The sequence below is a fragment of the Scardinius erythrophthalmus genome (genome assembly GCF_964197995.2).
Source record: "Scardinius erythrophthalmus genome assembly, chromosome: 19".
In the NCBI taxonomy this organism is placed as follows: Eukaryota; Metazoa; Chordata; class Actinopteri; order Cypriniformes; family Leuciscidae; genus Scardinius; species Scardinius erythrophthalmus.
The window spans coordinates 25,471,208-25,498,275 of record NC_138239.1 but is presented as its reverse complement, the minus strand read 5'-3'; the positions used below and the strand labels follow the sequence as shown (position 1 = coordinate 25,498,275).

Below are 27,068 nucleotides of genomic sequence, written 5' to 3'. Positions count from 1 at the left end.
GCATTACTCCTCGTTTGTATTTCGTTCGAAAAGGTGAATTATTGCATGGTACCTGGATGTTCAGTCAGAACATATGCGGTGCGAAACTAGGATAGTTCTCAACACAAACGTCCGTGTCCTCCTCTGATTCAGAGATTTCGTCCAGGAGAAATTGTCATCGTTGAAATTCTTTGCCGCAGACGGACTCTATCTCTGTGTTCGTAGCGGTTCGTAGCTGCATTGTGAGATCACCGGCGCCACCAGTCCGCCCTAACTCGAGCCAGTCCGGGCTCCTCGTCCGCGGCAGGCAGGTCTTCTGCCTCGGCTGCTCTTCGCTATAATGCGGCTTGTAAAGGTAGCCACAGACACCTGATTCAAGCATCAGACTTCCGAAATCCTCTTCTTCTATATCATATTGACCACTCTCCTCCGCTATTGTCATAACTGTACATCTGTCTCCACAGCGCCTGTTAGCTTAGCTTCAAACAAGATGGAGGATATTGCTTTCAGTTTCAGAGAGTAAAGTCCCACCCACTGATCTGTAATAGGTCTGTAGCGTGAGCGCGCCCCACCCTGGGAAAGATGAGAAACTAGTGTCTGTAGTCTTAACAGAAATCCCCCCCTCTAACACTTCCTCCTACAATGACGCAAAATGACGATTTTTGCGTCATTGTAGGAGGAAGTGTAAGAGGTAAATAACAGATTTCTCCCGTCTCAGGGGAAAATGAGAGAGTGTTGCACGACCATTCAATAGTATGACTGGGTTTCTAACAATGCAAAGCTTAATGCAAATGGGTGAAGTGTCCCTTTAAGTTCCCAAGCAACAGTAGCAAGACGCGATTAATATTCATCAGATAAAGGCCTTCAGCTGAAGTACCCGGATGAGTGACAGGAGAGGAGCTGCGCCATAGATGTATATGCGTAGATTCACCCTCGACCGCTTCAGATACGTTGGCGCGCATACCATTTTGCAACTTTAAGCGTGTCGTCAAATAATCTGCTGAAGTCTATTTCATATATATATATATATATATATATATATATATATATATATATATATATATATATATATATTCATACATGCGTCTAACTACAGTTGCAGACGCTGTCTTGAATCCACTCTCGAATGTTCACGGACCGCTCCAACATGGCGGACGATGGCTGCCAATAAGGCATCTATCTATGAGCTGCGCAGACAGCTGAAGTACCCGGATGAGTGACAGGAAGAGCTGCGCAGATGTGTGCAGCAACACAAACACACATCAGCCGACAGGCAAGAGCAATAGTATCTGAGCGCGGTTGCCTGTCCATCCGATTTCAAACCACCTGCCCGATCGATCTGTAAGTGCTGTCTCTTATTTTTAATGCAATATTCATGAAAGAGAATATCCGCTTGTGAAAAGCAGAATGAAACGTGCAGCTTGTTGAACTAAAGGCTTGATGCACTTATGATGCTATGCATGTTAGCGCTTGAATTAATGACAGCTCCTTCTGCTCTATCCGTACCACCGGCACCTTATGTGATATATAACACTTCTGTTAGAAGTTAGACAAATGTGGTATGTATGTGCAGTGATGAAAGCGGCATTTATAGAGCTTTAACCCTTTATATATGAATATGACAGATGTTTTGATGCACGGATCATGTGTGTATAACGTTACCATGATGGACACCCTGTATTATATAATATCAACATCTGTTTTCATCCAGCTGCAGCATGATCTGTGTTGATCCCTTTTAGTTTATAGGCATAAATATGACAGGAAAAGTGAATGGGGATTGAAGTTTAAGCATTATTTGAAGTGTCAAAACAGAATGAGTTATGTCTGCTTTATCTTGCTTCACTCAGAGCGTGAGCTATGCATGTAATGGCAAAAATGTTTTGTTGTTTAAGTAACTTTCTTTGTGCTCTTAAAACAGTGAAATCAATCACTGTTGTGCTAGGAAAGCAATCAAGCCAGTTAACAGTGTCATTTCAATGTATTGACTCACCACAGAGGTCACAACCTTTCTTAAAGGTCATTGTTTGGCATTATTGCTAGCCTGCACTTTTCTTGTATTATCATTAAATATTAGTACATAATAAGTGATAATATGCAGTGAGTTGGTCATTATCATAAAATAAACCACTTCAGGGTGATGCAACATGATCTTGAGCACCATGTCATCTTCTTACTCGGGGTGGATGTTGCGTTTATGTACAAAATTATTACCAAATGAATATTTAAAGGTCCCGTTCTTCGTGATCCCATGTTTCAAACTTTAGTTAGTGTGTAATGTTGTTGTTAGAGTATAAATAATATCTGTAAAATGATAAAGCTCAAAGTTCAATGCCAAGCGAGATATTTTATTTAACACAAGTCGCCTACATCGAACGGCCCGTTTGGACTACATCCCTCTGCTTCCTTCTTTAATGACATCAGTAGAACAGTTTTTTGACTAACCTCCGCCCACAGGAATGCTCCCTCAACTCTACCGAAATTCGTTTATGTACTTGCGCACTTCTTATAACTTACTGTGTTTACTCCGCTCTTACGGTGATTTTCTGAAGTAAAACTGACGCTTCATCTTTTGTGTGATGTACAATAAACTTTATTAAACTCATCAGTATATGTTTGATCATCATTCAGACAGCAGACTTGTAGGCTATTAATAAATAATGGATACATACAAGCAGATGACAAATACGTTATAATAACCGTAATTAAACTACTAAACTATACCTGATTCATCTCTATACAGCACTCTGACTCTGTAGGCATTATTGTCTGACTCGAAATGAACACGTTACTGAGAGTTTCTGATATTATCATCATTCCGTGAGATGAAATTGTCCTGAGAGACTGAGCGCGAGCTCATGAAGCTCCGCCCCCTGGGTCGTCCAGCAGCAGCTCATTTGCATTTAAAGGGCACACACTAAAACAGAGCGTTCGTCTGAGCCCCCAAAAATGACAATTTAAACATGTTGTAAAAAATGTCTGTTGGGTATTTTGAGCTGAAACTTCACATACACACTCTGGGGACATCAGAGACTTATTTTACATCTTGAGAAAAGGGGCATAATACGGGACCTTTAATATTAATATCTGACAGCTTATAGAGTGCAACAGTGCCCATCCACTTTTTTAATGGCATTGGTTCCAGAGGTATTTTTCCCATTCATTTTTCTCTTAGGAATTAAAGACAGATAGATAGATATATTACATTTATTGCAAAATATGTTGCTATATTATATGCAAACATTTAAGTAGTTTCAGAGTGTATAGGGAAACTGTGGGTGTGTTCACACTTCTAGTTTGGTTGATACATTTAGTACTGTTTCGCTTAAGTTCACACTCATTTTTAACACCTAATCTAAATATAGAAAACAAAAAAGTATTTATGACGTATATTTCCTCGACGGAACTTGTCGAACATCCAAAACAATGCTGTGTTCTGGGCTAAATGCGCTCGCTGTTTGGTCGTAGCCTACGTAGGATGGGATTTTGTCCTGTTTTTGGTTCGTTTACATGTCTTTGGTCAAGTGTCAACACACCCTATCTCTACATCATTCACAATGGGAGTGGGCGGGAGCTAAAGTGTTATTTTTGCGCAATTTTCTTGTTGTGATTCTCTGATTGGTGGAAATTTCTCTGCAGAATCATGGGTAATGTAGTTTTTCCACCACTGATGAACTTGTTCATTTAAAAAAATAACTTCTAAATAATGCATTTTCGGCTTCAACAAAAGCATTTACCATCAAATAACGACCTCGTATCTAACAGTAGGTCTGTTTTAAATGGTTTACTAAGTTCTCGTTTAATCAGTTCCCTTGTGGAAAAAATGCATGGGATTTTAACTTCTGGATCCCGACTGTTGCGCTCTATTGCAATGACTGACTAATCAAAATCAGAATAAAGTATAGTTCATTAGTATGTTAATTAAGTATCAGAAATGTATTCTATAACATTAAGGAAGTTTTAGTATTACTTCCGCTCCCATTTAAACTTTTGGTTTTAAATCAGAATAGTCCAAACAACTCAATGGAGGATTGAGGTGGATTTCACAGATGGGTTTGAAGAACGCTGTGTGCGTGTCAGACACATTTGTGTCTAGCTACTCCAGTCATGCTTGATATTCAGGCTGAATAAACCTATTTCTCATCTCTCTCTCTTTCATTCTCCCCGCAGGCTTTAATGTTTTTAAAAGAGCTAATGAGAAACCGCAGCTGTCTTTTGATTATTAATGATTTCTCTCTTTAAAGAAAGCGGATGAATGAATACCCAAATTTCTGCCTGCCATAGCATGACCAACCTCATGTTATTCTGTCCGTGCCCTTTAAAGCGTCAACTATTAACATAAAAACTTAAAGCGGTCACAAGCCCGACGCACAATAGCTGTTGTCAGTAAGAATTGATGCAAATCTCACATGTGTCAAGCAGGTTTACCTGGCCCTTCTCGATGATGTGGTTTGGATGTGTGTAGGTGGTGTTACACCACAGGCACAGATCTGATGGTCCCCAGCTCACTGAGTCACTATATGTTGTCAGAAAAGCGAATAAACGCCTGGGGTCTGCTGTGAGTCAGTCTGTTCTTCTACAGGGCCAAATAACATCAGGTCATCTAAACAAACAACCAGGTTCCTAATGGCTACATAATAATACATAATGGTAACATAATAAATTGTGACATAATGGTGGAGTTCTGTTGTATAAGGCAACACAAGGCAAGTTTAATTAGCACATTTAATACACATTGGTAATGATTTAAAATGATCATAAAATATGCACACAAAAATAATAGATGGATTTAAATGAAATTAAAAACAAATAACAAATAGGTAAAAAAGGAGCTAATACAATTCAGATACTATTCAAGGCTGGCACAAGATTGTGATTTCAAAATTTAATGTACTCAGATTTACTTATCATCTCTTTAAACGTTTATCCTCCCAACCTCTGAACTCAAAACACTGAGTTTTCATTAGTTTACAGTGCGTCCAGTATTTGATAGAGTAATTATTTTAGCGGAAAATTAGCTTTTATTTTATATTTTCAGTTTTTATTATAAGTTTTAGTATGTTTTTTTTTTGTGTGTCATTTTTATTAGTTTATTTATTTCAAATCTCCATTTAGCGTTAATTTATATTTATTTCAGCTTTAGTTTCTGTAATTTTACATCAACTCAATGTTATCTTAATGGAACTTATGTTATTTCAGCTATTTGCTAAGGCAACATTTCCATTTTCTAAAGTTTTTTTTATTTTTTTTTTTTTTTTTTATACATCTAGTATTTTTTTATTTATTAATGCAAATTATTTTAATAGTTTTAGTTAACAATACAGCACTGGATGTAGCTCAGTTTGTTTACTAAATGCACATTGTTGTGCCCTAAGCATTATCATTGCACGCAGTGACCTATAAGCATTCATTCATTGGTTCGCGTCTGCGGCTCCAGAATCCCCCTGAGCACGAAAAAACAAAACAGGCAGTCTGCTTTAAGATCTGTAAGATGCTGTATGATATTGCATAAGCTGTCATGAGACGGTATAGCAATAAGCATGATGCTTTTTCTCCTATAACATCCCAATGGGGACCATCATGGAAAATCTCCATGGTGTATGAATTCACCATTCAGGGGAAGCAAACAATCAGTATGAGAGAGAGAGATAGTATATTGACTATATAGAGCATTTTCTACATCAGTGTATTACAGCAGACTAAAGGGACACAGGACAGCAGGTTGGTGCCGATATCTATGTGTTTATGAATGGCATGGTATTCATTTTACACTATTTTGTTGTTTTCTTGTTGTTTCTGTTTGGTTATGAGCCAAATGTTTACCTGAGTCATTTGTTCAGCATGTTTGTATGAAAAGGGTTGAATCTGTTCATAAAGAATGAAGAAAAACTTCATTTGTATCATAACTCAGAAATGTTTACAGAAGTCTTCCAAATTTTCCATATACTAAAATGTTTTAGTTTAAGATACTGTTGCTAATTATTATGAATTGGTATATTGGTAGATATAAATGAAACAAATTTATTGTGATTTAATTCATTTGTTAATTTAAATGAAAAATTCTTGATTATTTCTATTTTTCTATTGTTGGATTTTATTTAATTTTTTTATATTTCACTTCTCATCCAAGGGAAAATTTTAACTGATTACATGTTCAATGTTGGTTCTTTGGATTGAATAGATAGATAGATAGATAGATAGATAGATAGATAGATAGATAGATAGATAGATAGATAGATAGATAGATAGATAGATAGATAGATAGATAGATAGATAGATATGTGTAGATAGATATGTGTAGATAGATATGTATAGATAAGAAAAAAATAGATTTTCTCAATATAATATGTTTAATATTCACATTGATTTATATTTATTTATTTTGTTAAAACCATTTTTTTTTTTTGTATATTTCACTTCTCATCCAAGGGAAAATTTTAACTGATTACATGTTCAATGTTGGTTCTTTGGATTGAGAAAAAATGTGTATATATATATGTGTGTGTGTGTGTGTGTGTGTGTGTGTGTGTGTGTGTGTGTGTGTGTGTGTGTGTGTGTGTGTGTGTGTGTGTGTGTGTGTGTGTGAGAAAAAAAATATTCGATCATATAATAATAGAATTGCTTCTTTTTTCAAATTGTATATAAGATTTTCTAAGTATAATATGTTTAATATTCACATTGATTTATATTTATTTATTTTGTTAAAACCATTTTTTTTTATTCCTTTGTGGAAGATTATCTCTAATGATATCATGTAAAATCATACCAAACATGTGAGCTGAAAAAAACCCCACAATGATAAAAAAAAAAAAAAAACTATTTTTCATTTACCTCTGAACAAAGCAGAACAAATGGTGAAATCTCAAGAGTTTTGATTCGTGCACTGCACTCGACCAGCTTGAAGTGAAATCATGGGTAAACTATGAGTCAGGTCTCTTAAAGGCCAGTGAGCTCTTTTCTTTTCATGATGGCTCATGGCCATTAAAGTGTCCCTCTGATTTGTTCTCCAGCGGCTGAGCGGCTGTGAGGCCTGCAGGGGTTCGAGTGGATCTTCATGCTCTCAGTCAGCTGGACCTTATGGACGACGGACAGTGGCAGAGTGATGGCCCAGTGAGGCGGGCAGGACTAACCGACCCCGACCTCCTAAATGACTCAGAGTCCAGCCGCAGCCCGGACGAGAACCAGAACCGACTGGTGGAGGAAGCAGAGGAGGTGGAACAGGGGCCCCGTGGTGGACAGAAGCCCCTCAGACAGGATCATACTAATAACAATAGTGATGATGAAGATTATGACAGCTCCAGGGTGGAGGATGAGGAAGAGGAGGAGGAGGAAGAAGAGGAAGAGGGGAACAGTAACAGCGGCGCATTCTCTCCAGAGCTGGATGGACACATCCGAGACTCCCCGACACCCAGTCCCAGTCCTACAGGTAACAGACACTGTCAAACAGAGACAATTCACAGAACACAGATTAAAAAACCTGGGGTGCGTTTCCTGTACAACAACGAAACTCGCTCGCTGCATAGGGCGATCCATCGTGTGTGTGTGTGTGTGGTATAGCAGTTGATTAAAACCAGGCTTAAATTGATGCCTTCATATTAAAACACTACAACATGGTATATAATAACCTAATCATTCAGTATAGTGTCATGAGATATGTTTATTAAAACTACAACTAAAACTGTACAAAAAAACCCCAAAAAACACACACTTTACAATCAGGTCCAATTTGTTTACATTAGTAAATGTATTATCTAACATTAATAACAGTTGGGAAATACATTTGTTACAGTGTTTATTAATCTTTGTTAAAATTAGTTTACGTTACTATTCACTGTTAGTTCATGTTAGCTCAGGTCCATTAAATAATACTAACAGTTGCAACATTTGATTTCAACAATGTACTTGTAAATGCTGAAATTAACATGAACTAAAATGAATAACTACATTAGTTAACATTAATTAATAACAAAAAATACTTTAAAAGCATTAATATTATACACTTCTTGTAAAGTGTTACCAATTCGTTTTATTAATGGTATTATAAATGGTAATTTAAATAAAGCTGAATAAAATAAAATAAATTAGGTGCTTAAAAACTTCAATTAATATTAGAAATGTTGGTGTTGGCAACTTACGGAAATAAAATAAGTTGAAGTTGAAGAACTAAAATGACTAAAATTATAATAAAAATCAATTCATGCTAACTAGAAATATTAAAAAAACATTAAAAACAGCAAAATTACTAACACTTAACACTTAAACAAAATTGGACATACACATTTTCAAAATATTAATAAATAATATTTTATTAAGTAGTACATAAAAAAGCAGTGAATCAGAAATCTGTCATCAACCCAAAGTGTGAATCCATCTGGTTTATAACATATGCAGCCGTTCTATCATATTACAGTATTTATTCAGCTTTCCATGAACTACTACAGTAAAATACTGTTTGTTCAGAAGTGCCATGGCTAAACAAATGAATAAGTTTTGCATGCTAAAAACAAATTTTGGTTCGTTTTCGCATGTCATTCCTTATTAAAACGGATTCTGCCCAGAGCAGAACCAGTTAATCAGTCCCAAAGCTTCACGGAATTAGAGCACAATGTGAGATTCTCCTCGTGTTGACCTGGAAGCAGTCATCCCAAGTTAAATGGATGTGTTGTTGAGCCATGTGTCAGTGCATGTGCGTGAATGTTCTTCCACAGTTCTCACACAAATACTGCCAGCTCGCCTAGGAGTTAGTCTGCGCAGGGTTTTTTTTACCAAAGATTGGGAAGGTCGTGGCATTGAATCATTACAACATATTCAAGAGTTCAGAGAATCAGTAGCAAGTCAATGAGATATCCTTGAGCACACCTAAGTTACATAAAGAAATTAAGCTTGGTGACTTTATATGCCAGTCAAATGGACTTTTTCTTTGTTGGGATAAATTATATTATATGCTACTAATCAAAACGTACGATTATTTATCCATTCTTTCTGCTAGGTACGTTCAGGCACCAGGTCACACTTATATACAAAAAAACTAATTACTGATACTGAATGGTCCTTGGACTTTAAATTGTTCCTGAGGTACAACCTAGTCCAAACAGTGTCATCCTGAATAACATGAATGCATTTTATGTGTCACTGGCTTGATCAGGCTGTGGGTGGAGAGGCATTTCTATTGTCTCTGAGGTGTCAGGCACCGTGACTAATAGTGCAAGACTTTTGTTTCTAGTTCTGCTGTAGAGCGAGTGATTGTGTATCCCTTTGTTGCCGTGCACCTTTCAGACAGGTTTGAGTGGCATGAATAATACGGGCCAACCTCTAGAGTGAGATGTATCTGTGTTGATGTACAAACGCTGGGTGCTGCCGCTCCATTGAATTTAAAGGGACATTGTGGATGCCTGTGTGTTAGATGTATTGTATTGTAATGAAAAAAAAACATTTTTAACTAAAAACGTAAAACTTTTTATGTGTTTTGGCCGCTCATTTACGTAACAACTGTTTTTAGGGCCTGAAAATGCCCCAAAAATGCCCGGGTTTCTAAGTGTGGATTTTTTTTTATTATTCCGTTATTGTCATGAATATGTTAAAACAGCGTATGTTCAGTCTATAGGCGCGTAATGTTTCTTTACATCGTGACATCGCCAACTACTGGTCTGGCAGCAAAATACAGTCGTCTATATGCGAAAAATGTAAAGGAAAACCTTTCCCATTTTTAGTACATTGTTGTAAACATACCCTTAGATACCCACATCAGGGTTATTAACGTTAACTAAAATTAAAAACTATATTAAAAAAAATTTAATAAAACAAAGCTAAAATAATATGAAATAAATTATAAAAGCATTAGACTAAATTAAACTTTTAAAAAACTAAATTGAAATTTTGCCTTGACAACTAATTGAAACAAGTTGATTGTTGAAGCACTCAAATAAAAAATGGGATAAAATACTAAAAATGAAATAAAATCTAATTAAACCTAAATAGTAATAAGTAAATAATAATAATATGACAAAAGCACATAACAAAATGGCTAAAATTGAAAACTGCAAATATAAAAATAAAAGACAATTCACAATATTACTATAAATAATACTAGTGTATAAATAATACTAAAATGATACTGAACCACATAAATTAAAGTCCATTGGTATTAATAATTATGCTGAAATGCCATACAGTTAGTGTTACTTCAGTGAAACCATAGTCAATTTTCAGTGTCAACACTTTTTAAAGAGGATGTTGTTGTTTTTTCCAGTGTCAGAGGGTCTTGTCAGCCCTGAAGGACCTCCTCAGGGCGATGCTGGTTCCCCCCAGGGCTTCGGACGCCCCCTGTCGGCATCTCTCCAGGAGCTGGGGGAGCAGGGAGACCACCCTCTTCTGCCACACTGCCTCCATCAGGTCTCATACTAATGTTGTTCATCTCCTCTCTGAGGGTCTTCACAGGGCACTTAACCCCGGGTTAATGTCATTCTAAACCCCGCTTTAAACCTCGGGTAAAGGAAAATTTCACACTTTAAAATCAGGGTTAGCCCCGTTTTTGCGCTGTTAACCCTGCATTGTGGTGACAAACATGTGCAGGGTGTCAGATAATTTCGACTAGATGCTTTGCAACAATCATGTGTTGTAAAATGGTCCGAAAAGTCCTTTCAGAAAACAACTTGATAGTGCAGTCAGCTATATATGATATAGGACAGGTGAGTGCTAGAGCTTCTATGTAAACAGGTCGTCCAATCAGTGACACTGACACCAGATGTATGCAAATAAGGACGTTAACCCAGGGTTTAAAGGGGACATATCATGCTAAATGCACTTTTTTAGCCCTTAAATGCATTTTGTTGTATATTTGGAGTGTTTAGAAGTACAGAAAAGATGAAATTATTCTCTTCAGGTGCTTCGTTGATATCTTTATATTCTGTTTTGGTCATATTTTTCAACCTGTTCCGATTTTTCTGTTATCTATGACGTTTTTTGAAATATTACGTCACAGTATTTGCAGCGGAACTGCCAAATAAGGACATTGACTTCCGGCCCAACACTTCGAGCAATCCGCCATTATTATTTCTCGCTGCAATTTTGTAGTCCAAGCTAAAGGATGCAGAAGTTACGAGAGGGTAAGTTAAAATGTTCGGTTGTTGGATGTAGTAACCCACACGCTTCATTACACCGTCTAATGTAGATGAACTGCCGCGCTTGTGACAGGACGCATGTTTAACTGAAAGAACGAGCAGAGAGAGAGAGACCCGGTCGCGCGCGCGCTCACTCTCTTTCTTCAGAGAGGCAAAAGTGTAAACAAGACATCACCGTCTCCAAACTAGACGCTGTCTTGCTCTCTCTCCCTCGCACATACTAATCAAAATAAATCGACACGGTGGTAAAAGGTCGGAAGACCAAAGTTTCATGTGTAAATACAGTAACACGCCATTGCGATACATCCATATGAAGACGTTGTTCTGCAGGTTCATCGTCTTCATTTTTATCTCGCTCCGGCTCGAACATGTAAGGCTGGCTGGACAAGTCTTCCGTTGTTGACATTTTGTTAATAACGTGTGAATAAAAAGTTTATGTGCCGCTAGATAATCCCATCTCTGCTATCAGACTACAAAAATGGCCGAACGGGGTGGAGTTGAACCTCTGCAACCTGGAGAGGGGGCGGGGTATGAAGTGTCTCAATTGTATTTAAAGAGACCGCACCAAAACGAGTTGATCTCAGACGCACGTCAGAAAAGGGGTAGAAAGGGGGCTTGTGGAGCTATAATAATGAGGAATTCAGACCCAAGCATTGCAGTTCCGCTTTATATAGACTACAAATGTATGATTTATATGAAAAAAGGAACAATTTAAAAGCATGATATGTCTCCTTTAAGAATGGACGATGTGAAACGGCAGCTTTTGAATACCCAGGATTAATTGTTAACCTTGGGTAAAGTTTAAGCAGTGTGAAGCGTGAAGCAAGATCCAGGATTCCGTTTGCCCGGGGTTTAGAATAAACCAGGGTTAACTATTTGAAGCGTGAAAAGCCCTCATGCGTGTCTTTCTGTTCGAAATTAGTAATGAGGTGTTAAATTAAATGTTGTTTAAGTAAATGTCATCTCTCACCATTCATTCATTAGTGCGTGATTGTCTGTTTCTAACAGACTTTAGTGAGATCGGATGCAGTATTTCATTTCACGTGGATGAAAACAAGGCTGTAAGGGATTGAGTATGTTGTACAAAATAATAAATCATAAAAACATAAATATATTTTAAAAAAGTCAAAATAGAGGTTGGATGCACTGCCTATTTTGGCAAGCCTTTTCTTCTCCTTTTTCAAAGTTGATTAGGCTGTTGATTTTGCCAGCATAATTTGATCAAAAATATAGTAAAAACAGTAATATTGTGAAATATTATTACAATTTAAAAAGTTAATATATTTTAAAATGTAATTATATTCCTGTGATTGCAAAGCTGAATTTTCAGCATCATTACTCCAGTCTTCAGCCTCACATGATCCTTCAGAAATCATTCTAATATGATGATTATTATCAATGTTGGAAACAGCTTAATATTTTTGGTGGAGACCATGATACATTTTTTTTCTAGGATTCTTTGAATAGAAAGTTTAAAACAACAGCATTTATTTGAAATAGAAATCTTTAGCAGCATTACAAATGTTTTTAACTGTCACTTTTGATCACTGCCAGTAGATGGTGCAAACCTCTGATTTCTTCAGTCTAAACTAATGTGCGTGAGCCAGATCACGAGATGAATTTGCCTGAACTGTTCCACATGGTTCATTAATAGGCTCGTGTTAGTCTGTTGTTGCTGTTGGCCAGTGCTGATAACATTGACTGATAACAGAACATGAACTATCTGATAGGAAGCAGAATAACCAGCACCTTATATGGTCAAGCTCTATTAAATGTTTATTTGAGCTTGACCTTATTCCACATGTTTTACAAGAACTAGCTCAGATGTGCAGCTGGGTCTGTATCATCCTGAGGAGAGGTTTATAAGGAGCTACAAGACGACTGTCGAAACTGCTCGCATGTATTCCCCTGTGGATTTTTGTTCTTATAAGAGATTTTAAAAGGAACAAATCATAGATAACTGGATTTTTTTTTTCAGTGTACTATGTAGACATACTCTAACATTAACATTAACATTAACATTAACATTAACAACAAAGCTACTTCCCCAAGCCCACCCAGATCATTTATTTAAAGTAAGCTGCAAAAGTGAGTCGTTCAGAAATCGTCATATGATCCATAATCATGTCAACAGACATGACCTCCCATGTTTGTATGTCTGTTCAGGCTGTGAACGGTAATTTGAACTACATCGTTCGAAGAGATTTTGAACGATTTAGTGATTAATGTAGTGATTTTCACCGCTGACTTTACTTTGCAAGGAGTTTGAAGAGAGCCGATGTCATGAGTTTTGCTCAGATAGCGATAATGTGCATGCAGGTGTAGTAGAACAAATGCTGTGTGAGTTTAAAGGCACAATATGTAACTTTTTTGCTTTAAAAATAGCAAAAATCACAATATCTATGTTATATATTTTTTTTAGTTGTGTACTTACATTATCCCGACTGTTTCCAACAACTTTCAAACCAGGAGAAATTTGTAATTTAATTCGAGAAACGTCCCGTTTCTTTATTTCCATTTTGTCGCCGTCAATGCCGTCATATCCGCGTTGTCCATGGTTTCCGCTCGTACTGCCATGGCAACCAGAGCTATGAACCAGAGCCCTCTGATAGTAACCAAAGTGACTGACGTGGACAACTTTGTAGTTCGCAATGTCTATCTGCACGCTGTTGTTGTTTCGTTCAAACATTATGGACCATGGCAAGCAGACTTTGGATAAAAAAAGGAGGACTAAAACGAGAATCAATATCAGCGCGGTGTTTTCGAGATGCCGAGAGCTCCCATAGACAGTAAATAAATGAGAGCTCCACGTCCGAGACTTCGACCGCTCCTACATGTACTTTTTAAACAGGTGAGCACATTTACATAAAACTAATCAATGTTATATAGTTCAACAATGATAAAATGTCAGAATATGATCTGTATGTTATTCTAATGTTGATCTAGCTTACTGCTAGTCTCATACAGACAGACTAACACATACATTTCAACACATTCAAATGCAGTTTAGTGTCCTAGTGTAATGTTAGACCAGGTGAAACAGTGCTGCGTTACCTCACAAGTTTAATTTGTCTAATAAACTGACCTGTGAGTAGTAATTCTGCACTTGCGTGTAGTTCGGTAGAATGAAATGTCCGTATTCCTTTTATATCCGCGGGACTCGCGTCGCGTGTGGAGCTGATAGCTGTCTCTTAGCAATCCCGAACTGCTTCATATCACAGTCATGATAAAAACATCGATGTATTTAACTGAATAATCATCCATAAACATTATTAGATCGGTCGGCTTAACGTTGACGACAAGATCCATAATTCTTAGCAAATGTTGCGTCATCAATCTACGCCTTTGTTATTGTAAATAGGTTAGCGACCCCTAGTGGCGAAAAATGCCATACTGTGCGTTTAAATGTCTTGTTTATCAGGTATAAACATCTGTACAGTTACAGCTTGCTTATACAGCCTGTTTTAGCTGTGCATCATCTGTATAATTATTGGTAACACTTTATAATAACTCTCATTAACAATCATTATATAATGCTTAACAGATCAGTAGTTCATAGAGATTCATAGATTCAACGTTTCATCACAATTTGAATGTACTTTCATTTATATAACATAATACAATTTCTAGTTACTGTAGGGTCTTACCTAATGATGCTTTTCACTGTGTAATATAATGCATAATAACTAATAGGCTAAATGTATTTTTTTACAGATTGCAGAGTCATTTATGCACGAGGAGGACTGTATCCTTAATGTTTTTATTTGTTCACATGTCTAATGATACAAGGCGCTGCGTAATGGTGTGTTTGTACAGCTTTTGGGGTTTTATTGATGCTTGTTCCATTATAGCTCCTAATTTATACCCGATTGGCTTTGTTATTGTAACAGAATCAGGGATGCTTGCTATGTTTATGGATATAGAGCTTTTTATTGTATTACTTTTAGTGCATTACTGCAGGCAGTCGTCGTCTTGTAAGATAGTATTTCACTGTAGCATTCTTTAGGTCCGGTGTTGTAAAGTGAATAAGTGCTTTGGGGTTTCCCACTTGCCGTAGTTTTTCCTGAACCAGAGCGTTTTCCAGATGAGAGAGCAGTGAGGTTCATCCAGTTAGAGAGACTCTATCATGAACGTCTACTGTCCAACCTCTCCGCTCTACAGCAGCTGTGGGGTAAGTGGCTTCTGGTTAACTTTTACTCAGATGTTCTTCTCGATAGAACACATGTTTCTGTGATCAGAGAGGAGATGGAGTTCGGTTGGCCGGTGTCAGGACAGGCGAGAAGACGGCGACCTGGATGCTGAACACCTGGAGAAACTGAGACACATCTGCAGAACGCACAGGCAGTGAGTGCACGATACACACACGCTACGTTAATTCAGCCACACCGATCAGGTCAACTTTATTTATTCATTTTTATTTTATTTCTTTTTTTATTGCACACTTCTCTGTAGTTCAGCCATACAGATCATACAGCCATAAAGAACACTTTTATATATATATATATATATATATATATATATTTTTTTTTTTTTTATTATTATTATTTTTTTTTTGCATACTACATTAGTTCAGTCACACAGATAAGGTAACTTTATATTTGTTTTTTTTTTTTTTTGTTTGTTTTTTGCACAATTTAGTAGGTCAGCCACACAGATCAGGGCAACACTGTTTTTTATAATAATTTTTTTATTGCATGCTACATTAGTACAGTTACACAGGTAAGGTCAACTATATCTTTTTTATTATTATATATTTATGTTTATTTTATTGCACACTTCAGTAATTCAGCCACACCGATCAAGGCAACACTATTTTATTTTATTTATTTTTAATTACATTTTTTATTTTTGTATTGCATTAGTTCAGTCACATAGATCAGGTCAACAATTTTATTTTATTTTTATATTCTTTTATTGCGTGCTACATTAGTTTAGTCACATAGAGAAGGTCAACACTATTTTATGTTATTATTTTTATTTATTGCATGCTACTTTAGTTCAGTCGCACAGATCAGGTCAACGACATTTGTATTTTTTTTATTGCACACTACATTAGTTTAACCACACAGATCACGTGTAAACCATTTTTATATTGTTTTATTTATTTTAGCTCTAAACTACTTTGTTAAAAATGATTTTGCTTCCCCAAAAGTTTTCTCTTTGTTATCTATACTCTCTGGTGTCCCATGGAGCTTGAGCTCTATAAAAATATGTCAGCATTGCTGTAAATGGAGTACAAGTAAATGTTTAACCTTTCGAGCCACTACACAATTTAAATACGGGGTAAAAGCTGTGTCTTTCTGTCCTATTAATTTGGGCCAGACACTTTCACCGGCAGCCGCACCTGAGCTTCTCTCTTTCCCCTGCTAAATTTAGCCAGTCTGTTTCTCATTTCTGCGCTCTAGCTGCAGTTCGGAGTCCTGTAATGGTTTAAACATATGGCCCATTGCTGTGCTTTCAGCAATTTGAGACAAGTGCTAGAGTTTCAGTATGGGAAATGTGCCGTGCTAATATTAGATTCCCGCTGAGCGGAGCGACCTTAGATTTGCACGTCGTCCCTCTACGAGAGAGATGAAGAAAAAAAAATAAGGATACTACAAGTCCTTAAGATGATTTTGACTGACACTTCACTATTTCTCGTCTTTTTTCAGACCTGCACGGAGTATTGAGAAGGTAAGACGGCCTCTTTGATGCACATGTTTGGGACTCCCATGTGGATATGTATGTAACCGTAATGATGCGGCAGGGGGGGTCCACGTCTAAAGAACAGAGGGTAAAAGTCAGTGTTTTCTGTGTGTGTTCATAGTGTGAGGTGTCCAAAGTGCAAAGAAACAGCGTGATCAGCGAAACACTGGGAGGAGAGCAAAACCTGATCACGCAAGTGCTTTCATGCAGCTCAGGTGAGTTTATTTCGCCAATGACAGAGCTGATCACATAAAATAGACCATGAACTATAGGGGCGGAAATAACAAACTCATCATCTTGGACTTTATCAATCGCTTTATCAATTTAACATGTTAATTGGTTTTAAAATTCTATATTAAGGGATGTTCCTACCATCTGAGAAGTTACCACAATTTGATGCATTTCTGTGAAAAACAGAATATTCAGCGTGAAATAGGGCAGGACTTTTACATATTAGGATTTGGTTGGATGAAAACATGTTAAACTGTGATATTATTGATAAATATTGTTTTTCCTCATTGGATATATCAGCGCAAAGTTATGGAGAAAGTCATGGTATTTTAATAAGTGTTTAGGTAAATGAATTTGCACTGAATTGTGGCAAATAAATCTACTTAACATTTATTAAGAAATTAAATAGGGTAATAGAGTAAATAAAATTAATAAAATGGATCAAATAAATATTTAATTAATTTCATATTTTAATGTTATTGGTTAACACATAGTCTACCTTATGTTTAATAGATTAGACCTTACAGATTCCTTTCAAGAAACAAATATATTTTAATCTAAATCTAAAATCTAAATACAAATCGAATTAAAGGAGAACTCCGGTCAATTTTAACATTGAGCTCATTTTTTTGTACATTTGGAGTGCTGTCAATAAAGAGAACAACGACAAAAAACGGTGTTGCCTACACCGAGTTATTCTATTTTTAAAATTTGCACCCTGTTGACTTCAATAGGGCAAGTAGTAAGCCTGCTTTTAGCCTCTTAACATCCTTTAAGTGTCATTACAAGTGCACAGAAAATGTGAGTGATTCCTTCCGAGTGAACACGGGTGAATCTGACTGCAGTAGATGTTAGAGATATTAATAAAAACGAAGTTAATTCAGCCAGCGCTCATACCTTTGTTTACATCCTGTTTTCGGTGGAACGCCATAGTAATCGATTGTCGAGTTCACGCGCGTGATCATTGGTAACTAAACCTATGCGCTTGAACTCGACAATCGATTACTATGGCCTTCCACCGAAAACAGGATGTAAACAAAGGTATGAGCGCTGGCTGAATTAACTTCGTTTTTATTAATATCTCTTACATCTACTGCAGTCAGATCCACCCGTGTTCACTCGGAAGGAATCACTCACATTTTCTGTGCACTTGTAATGACACTTAAAGGATGTTAAGAGGCTAAAAGCAGGTTTAGTACTTGCCCTATTGAAGTCAACAGGGTGCAAATTTTAAAAATAGAATAACTCGGTGTAGGCAACACCGATTTTTGTCGTTGTTCTCTATATTGACAGCACTCCAAATGTACAAAAAAATGAGCTCAATGTTAAAATTGACCGGAGTTCTCCTTTAATTAAATAAAGCAAATCATTTGTATCAGAGGTGGAGAAAGTTGCAATATTTTAATACATGTTTGTGAAAATACATTTTCACTGAATTGTGGCAAATAAAGCAACTTAATATTTATTAAGAAAGTAAATGGGGTAAATAAATTAAATGAATTAATTAAATTATGTATTTTCTTTAATTCATTCATTTCATATTTTAATATTAGAAGTTAACACCCAGTCTACGTGCACTTGCTAGATTAGACTTTACCGATTCCTTTCGAGAAACAAAATGATTTTAATTGAAATTTAATAAAAATGAAATAAATACAATTAAACAACCTTATTTTACACCTAGTTAAAACCTAGTCTACTGTACATTTAGACCTTACTTCTTTCATCATCTATGGACAGGACAAACACCATGTCCCCTTCTTCAAGTACACACACACACACACACACAGACAGGAGTTAAAGTTAAAGTTCCCTTCTGTCCCTCCAGATCATGCTCATGAATCATGCCTTATTGATGAGACTCTGTTTCTCACTAGCTCTCGCAGCTGATGTGGTGCTGGGCTATGTTACCTGAACACCGTGTTACTCGCATTGAGTTCCATGACCCGGTTTCACTTTTACACTCCAGGCATGGCAGCAACACACACACATTTTGTCACTCTTGCAGCACCCTCTGCCTGGCCACCTGTTCTGGGGTCTGCTTGGCCAGGTGCATCTCACCCTACGAGACACACGAGTTAGAGATTGATGGCATTCCCCTGGCCTGCTCATTACTGCAGAATTCCGGTCCAAAAGTTCATCCTAATATCATGCCTCCTGTTGTTAGACGTCACTGTGCGTTTGAAGTTGGCTTGAACTGTGGTTTCTGATTGGCTGATGTGTTTCAATTCATCAGCAAACCTTTCAAAGAAAAAATAAACTTTTGCAAATGGGGCTTTGGTAGGGATGCACAGAGAAAAATGTTGTGGCCATGTTATATGCTAATTATTTTCATGTTATGGCCAGTAACAGATACAATAGTCAATATTATAAATCTCTGGTATTTTGTCTGTTAAAAAAATAAATAAAAATACATCAAAACCGTATTCTACAGTATAAATCCTACTGGTTAATTTGGTCATGGTATGAAATCTGTTTAATTTGTTTATTTTCAATTATCCTTGGTTATAAAACCTGTAATTGCTAGAAAGTTGTTTTTTTTGTTGTTGTTTTTTTAATCCGGTATAGTTAAATATGGAAGCTTGTTTCCGCCACAAAATAAAAAAAATTAAATGATAATTGCGACTTTTATCTCGCAATTCTGACTTTATTCCTCAGAATTGCGTGAAATAAAGTCGCAATTGCGTGTTCTAAAGTCAGAATTGCGTGTTATAAAGTCAGAATTCTGACTTTTTTTCTCGCAATTGCGACTATATCACGCAATTCTGACTTTATAACATGCAATTGCGAGTTTATATCTCGCAATTCTGACATATTTTCTCAGAAGACCTCAGAAGACCTTTTTTTTACCTCAGAAAAGTTTCTCTCACATTATAGTTTATATCCCAATTGCGAGATATAAAGTCAGAATTGCGTGATATAAAGTCGCAATTGCGAGAAAAAAAGTCACAATTCTGACTTTATAATACGCAATTGCAACTTTATTTCACACAATTCTGACTTTATAACACGCAATTGCGACTTTATTTCACGCAATTCTGACTTTATATCTCGCAATTCTGAGAAATAAAGTCAGAATTGCGAGATATAAACTCAAATTGTGAGAGAAAAAGTCACAATAATCTCTTAAAATGTTTTATTCTGTGGCGGAAACAAGCTTCCATAGTTAAAGGCGCACTATGCAGTTTCCTTTTTTGTCAAACAGCGACCCCTAGAGTCGTTGTGAAGTACTTGTATTTAACGTTACTGTCTTAAATACCACTCACGCAGAGCCATCTCTGCACTCGTCCGACCGCGCTTTCTTCGTTTTCTTCGTCGACTCTGCCATGATTCACGTCTGAAATGCGTGCTAGTGTCTTCCATAGAGGCTGCTTCATAATTTGTTGATGTATGTGACGTCGTGCCGTAAAGCAAGTCGTGATTCTCACGAGATTTGGCGGGGCGCCACCTCTCAAACTTGCATTGCTGGTTTTGCCAGTGGCGTCCCCCCACCACCACCCCTCCGCTTTGCTATCGGGATGATTCGCCCTATCCCGATTGACAGGGTCCCTATGCAGTGTTCACTGCTCTCTACTCCCTGAGCATGGGATATCAGTTGAAGTTCACTTCACTTGACAAAATGCGTTCATTTCCAACACCCTGCAATGTCAAACACAGACGAAACTCAAGTCGTGCATATTAGAGTTGAAGGTTTGATGCCAAGATTTTCTTTTTTAAGTAAAATAATATAAATTATCATCCTTTAATTTAATATGCATGTGTATAAAATCCATCTAAATCTATATAAATATAAATTTTATTTATATACATATTAATTATGCATTTCACTTAATCTAATGTAAAATTCCTAATGCAAAAACCCTAAACTAAATGATAAATGTATGTTGCGATGTTTAATATGAAAATAAACGTATTTAACCCATAATAATGACAGTTGACTTGTAACTGTCACGTCTCATGCACTTTAGACCTGCGAACAGCCGCTTGCAAACACACCTGATTCAGATTGGAATCTCTCTTAAGATGATAACATATATGTTGCAGTGCACATATGGTCGAATGGAGCCCACCCCTCAACTGAGCGTGTCAGATGAGAGAAACATACAAAATGTCCAGAGTGGAGAGGCGCAAGGACTGGAATTGTGAACCCTGAACTACTTCCTCTACTTTAAACTATTAACCTCAAGCATAGAATTTGAAGGGGAAAGGAAATATATCTCTAGTGTGACACTTGAGTGCATCTGTTTCACATAAAAAGTGCTAATTAATAGAATTGGACCTCTTGGACAGCAATACTTGACTGACATTCTGGAAAATGAGTCCTAGGGCCAGATTTACTAAACAGGGCAAATTAGCATGAGAGTGCGATCACAAAACGGCGCCGATGGGAGTGGAAAGTTCTGCGCGTGATCTACTGACGACGCACAAATTAAAGAACATCATTTCCATAATGACCAACTACCGCTACCAGTTGGCATCTTGTTTAAGACATGCTTTTTTTGGGCGGTAAATAATGGCACAAATACCAGTAAATTGACGAGCGCAACCCTTAATAAATCACCTTGCATGATTCATTTAAATTCTCTTCTCCCATACATTTTGCATCTGAAAGGGACTACAGATGAATATGCAATAAGGTAATCTGCAAAAAATAACTGTCCATGCCTTTTCAGCGCTCATTTTTCACTGCGTGTCTTTAGTAAATCCTGACGGGTGTTTTTTAACACAGCTGATACTCGTAAATCTGGTCCCTAAACTGTAGGAAGACAGCAGGGAGAGTGTAGTTTTGTAGAAAATGAGCGATAGAGCGTATCAGGCCCAGCACTAGTTGTCATGTGTCTTTCTCTGAACTCTGACTGCAGCGAACTCTCTACTTAGATCCTGTCTCTGAGCAGCACAGCGCCTGGCGTGTTTACGACCACGAGAACAGTCAGAGGTGGAGTCCTGCATTATTGATCTGCAGGGCTTCAGGCAATAGGGCCTTGATGCATCGATAGTGATTGATCGTCTTCCATTGATCTGTTCTGTTGTACACAAGGGCCTGAGGGTCAAATGACCATGTGGCTGTTCAACTCAAGGAGATCAGACACGGTGCAGGCAGGTGGGGGTGAGGGACATCGGGTATGTTCAGCTCCGAATAGCATGCCACCATAATAATCATGCTAGTTTATTTTCCAGCATTTATCAAGGTTGGGCAAAATTCAAAATGTAAGAATTGGCACCCTGTTTATTCACAAGTTTTGAAAATTCACCATTTCATGGAAGCAAGAAAGTCATATGTGTTTGGAACAACATGAGGGAGAGCAAACTTAAAATAAATTTATGGGTGAACTGTTCCTTTTGGACATTTGGTAATTTATTTAAATTATTACACACACACACACAGATAGATAGATAGATAGATAGATAGATAGATAGATAGATAGATAGATAGATAGATAGATAGATAGATAGATAGATAGATAGATAGATAGATAGATAGATAGATAGATAGATAGATAGATAGATAGATAGATAGATAGATAGATAGATAGATAGAAAGAGATAGATAGATAGAAAGAGATAGATAGATAGATAGAAAGAGATAGATAGATAGATAGAAAAAGATAGATAGATAGATAGAAAGAGATAGATATGTATAGATAGATAGATAGATAGATAGATAGATAGATAGATAGATAGATAGATAGATAGATAGATAGATAGATAGATAGATAGATAGAAAGAGATAGATATGGATAGATAGATATGGATAGATAGATATGGATAGATAGATATGGATAGATATGGATAGATAGATATGGATAGATAGATAGATAGATAGATAGATAGATAGATAGATAGATAGATAGATAGATAGATAGATAGATAGATAGATAGATAGATAGATAGAAAGAGATAGATATGTATAGATAGATAGATAGATAGATAGAAAGAGATAGATAGATAGATAGATAGATAGATAGAAAGAGATAGATAGATAGATAGATAGATAGATAGATAGATAGATAGATAGATAGATAGATAGATAGATAGATAGATAGATAGATAGATAGATAGATAGATAGATAGATAGATAGAAAGAGATAGATATGTATAGATAGATAGATAGATAGATAGATAGATAGATAGATAGATAGATAGATAGATAGATAGATAGATAGATAGATAGATAGATAGATAGATAGATACAATTCAATTTAATTTTCAATTTATTTAATTTTCCCGGTCCTCACAGACAATCAATCATAAAATAAATAAAGTTATACATAATAACCGAAAAGGTGTAGGCTGAAGCCTCTGCTTATTAAGCCTACCCTTTGTACATAATTGTCAATCAAATGAGCGGCACTTTTTCACTAATAGTGATTAATACAATACACACATACATATACAAATTATATAAAGAAAAAATAAAGAAAAGGAAAAAATAAAAATATTTTAATACCCATTAAATTAAATAATTATTAACCACCTTGTTTTTAAACATTTTCTTGAATTTACAAAGTGAATTACACAATTTTAATTCCGTATGCAAATTATTCCATAGATTAACCCCTTTGACAGATATGCATCTATTTTTTGTATTAGTTCTTGCCCTTATTTTTTTAAACATATGCATTCCCCTTATTCCATACTGACTTTCTCTTATTTCAAACAGCCTCTGGATACAGTTTGGAAGCAAATTATTATAGACTTTATACATTATCTGTACAGTATAGAAATTTACTAAATCAAAAATTTTTAAAGTATTTAAATTACTAAACAATTGATTAGTTGGCTCATGATAGTCAACATGTTTTATAATCCTTATTGCTCTTTTTTGTAACATATATATTGGATTTATATTGGTTTTATATGCATGTCCCCAAACCTCCACACAATAGATCATGTATGGAACTATGAGCGCACAATACAAAACATATAATGAATTTTCATTCAGAATATGTTTAGTTTTATGTAATATTGCAATGGATTGTGACATTTTTCTTTTTACATGATTAATATGTGGTTTCCAACATAATTTATGATCTATTATAACGCCTAGAAATTTATTTTCATATACTTTATCTATTTCCTCATTGTTAATCCTAATTTTAACTTTATTAATACTCTTTCGATTACCAAATATTATGAACTTTGTTTTACTTAAATTCAATGACAATCTATTATCATCAAACCAATTTTTTAAGATCATCAATTCAATTTCCACTGTATTCAGAATCTGTTCCAAATTTTTCCCTGAACAATATAAATTAGTGTCATCAGCAAACAAAACCATTTTTAATATTTTTGACACTTCACAAATATCATTTATATACAGTACAAACATTATGGGGCCTAACACCGAGCCCTGTGGAACTCCACAAGTAACTTTCATTAAATCTGATCTAACATCATTTATTTGCACAAATTGATATCTGTCATCAAGGTAACTTTTTAACCAAAAATAGGCTTTGCCTCTTATACCATATCTTTCCAGTTTCCTCATTAACAGACCATGATCAATAGTGTCAAAAGCTTTTTTTAAATCCAAGAACACCCCCACAGTATATTCATTATTATCCATTGAAGTGGAAATCTCTTCTACCATTTCCATCACTGCCATTGAAGTTGACCTATTTGCTCTAAAGCCATACTGATGTTCACTCAATAGTTTATGTTTGTCTATGAAGTTGTCTAGCCTACGCGCAAATAGTTTCTCCAAAATTTTAGAGAACTGGGGAAGCAGAGAAATTGGTCTGTAATTGGAAAAAAGATGTCTATCACCGCTTTTGAAGATAGGAATAATTTTTGCTATTTTCATATTATTTGGAAATATACCTGTTAAAAATGATTGATTACAAATATATGTAAATGGTTTTACTATATATTCTATAATATTTTATAATATTTTAGATTTTTCAGAGATAGATAGATAGATAGATAGATAGAAAGAGATAGATAGAAAGAGATAGATAGATAGATAGATAGATAGATAGATAGATAGATAGATAGATAGATAGATAGATAGATAGATAGATAGATAGATAGATAGATAGATAGATAGATAGATAGATAGATAGATAGATAGATAGATAGATAGATAGATAGATAGATAGATAGATAGATAGATAGATAGATAGATAGATAGATAGATATGTAGTTATTATTAAATATTGTTTTAATAATTGTAAAATATTAAAAATATATACATTATGATATTATATAAAATTACATAAAACATAAAATATTACATTAAAATAAAAAATCTACATGAAAAAACTAGATAAAATAGTAACAATACATTAAAAATACTAAATAATGATATTTATATAAGAAATTATAACTGGACTCCACTTGCATAATTAAACAGTGACATGATATTGATGAAATGTTGAGTTTGAAATATTTGTTATTTTAACAAATAGCAGACAATATGCTGTACATACTGTGCCGAATGCAGTATGATGATATTCCATTGTGAACCTGAAGGAAGTTTCATTGGTGTTATATGACCCATCTTCTCTCTCTCCATCTAAAACAGGGAAGGCTATGGAGGATCAGAGTACATATGAGGCACAACAGGAAGTCATCCATCCTGACGGCTGTAGCAGCACTGCCCCACAATCCCACCAGAGCGAACATCAGCATGACCCCTCCCCCTCCTCGGACACACACTCTTCCTCCTCCTCAGCCGGGACGCGCGGCTCCTCCTCTCCAGCCAGTGAGGATTCAGGAGCAGAAGAAGAGAGCATAAGTGTGGCAGCTTCCCACAGGGATGCCTCACCAGAGCCCGAATCTCCAATGGACGCTGCTCAACCAGGCAACGTGGAGCTTCAGACGGACACGATCGGCCCCGGGGCGGTGATGGAGGGGACGGGGGACACCGTGGATACGGGGCAAGATGTGCCACACGCAGGGGAGGTAGAAGAGGCTCTAAAGCTGGAGGAAGGAGGTGAAGATCATGAACCTCAGGAGCAGGATATTCCTGAAAATGCTCCAGAGTTGGAGCTAGAGGAGAGTGGGAATGGGGTGGAGTTGTTGGATATTATTAATGTGTCTATGCTGGATGACATGGCCAGGCGCATACAGGTGGAAGAGGTGAGTAACACAGATTTTTCAGTCAATTTAGTTCAAATTCAAATGACTAAGAGGCTTATTTGTTATTTTGTGCGTGGCATGACTTTGTTTTGAGAATTAAGATGATTTCTAATCAGATTCGTTTTAAAAGTCCTTCTAATTTTGCCCTTGAGCAATTTGCTAAGCTTTTATTGACTCTTAGATTGGAAATGTTTAATATTCTGCATACATTATGAATAGTATGCACATTTGGCAGAGATTTAAAGGTTAAGCATGCCCATCACCAAATGCAAGAATCAACCTACTAATAAGCTTGCTTACAATTCTCTGCATAGTAAGTTGGGAAAAGAGAAAGTTCTTCATTTCCTTTAAGATTTAGAAGCTGCTAGCATCATTATGCTATAGCATCCAATGATGTCAGAGTGATGTCATCATCTTACATAGCATACCCTCATCACCTCTATAACTGCATTGTAGCCATTCACTAAAAGGAATATTCCAGGTTCAGTACAAGTTAAACAATACTGTCATTTTGTTTTCTGAGACAGATTGACTAAATTGTGCATGATAGGAATAGAAAGGGAATCCTGTTTATATCGATTTCCACCTATAACAGTAGTCCCAATGCTAAAAGGATGATTTTGCAGCCAATAATATATCAATAATAACTTATTTTTGCACTAAAGAATTAAAATAAGTCTCTCTTTTAAACCCTCAAACTGATGGACTCAAGATTATTATAATAATGTAATAAAATATATTAAGTGATAACATTGTATGATTTTATTAAACATAAAATAATCATAATAATAGATTAATATAAATAGAAAAAAAATCAAAGAATGTTGGTTACCAGACAGTTAATGGACCCCATTGACTTCCATAGTATATATTTTTCCTACTATGGAAGTCAATGGATACCGTCAACTGTGCGTTTACCAACATTCTTTAAATATATTAGTTTGTGTTCAACAGAAGGAAGAAACTCAA

At 36.0% G+C, this 27,068-nt stretch overlaps 1 protein-coding gene across 1 annotated transcript in view; it reads left to right on the top strand.

The window, feature by feature from the left end:
- Nucleotides 1-1,197: 1,197 nt before the first annotated feature.
- The window catches only part of cnsta (consortin, connexin sorting protein a), a 31,611-nt gene continuing 5,740 nt past the window's right edge, over nucleotides 1,198-27,068 (top strand). The window contains exons 1-9 of the mRNA XM_081348008.1: nucleotides 1,198-1,320; nucleotides 6,990-7,405; nucleotides 10,229-10,371; nucleotides 14,814-14,844; nucleotides 15,184-15,270; nucleotides 15,338-15,443; nucleotides 16,751-16,772; nucleotides 16,906-16,999; nucleotides 25,543-26,099. Of these exons, the coding sequence (XP_081204134.1) occupies nucleotides 7,057-7,405; nucleotides 10,229-10,371; nucleotides 14,814-14,844; nucleotides 15,184-15,270; nucleotides 15,338-15,443; nucleotides 16,751-16,772; nucleotides 16,906-16,999; nucleotides 25,543-26,099 (1,389 nt within the window). The 5' untranslated portion in view covers nucleotides 1,198-1,320; nucleotides 6,990-7,056. The remainder of the gene's footprint in view (nucleotides 1,321-6,989; nucleotides 7,406-10,228; nucleotides 10,372-14,813; nucleotides 14,845-15,183; nucleotides 15,271-15,337; nucleotides 15,444-16,750; nucleotides 16,773-16,905; nucleotides 17,000-25,542; nucleotides 26,100-27,068) is intronic.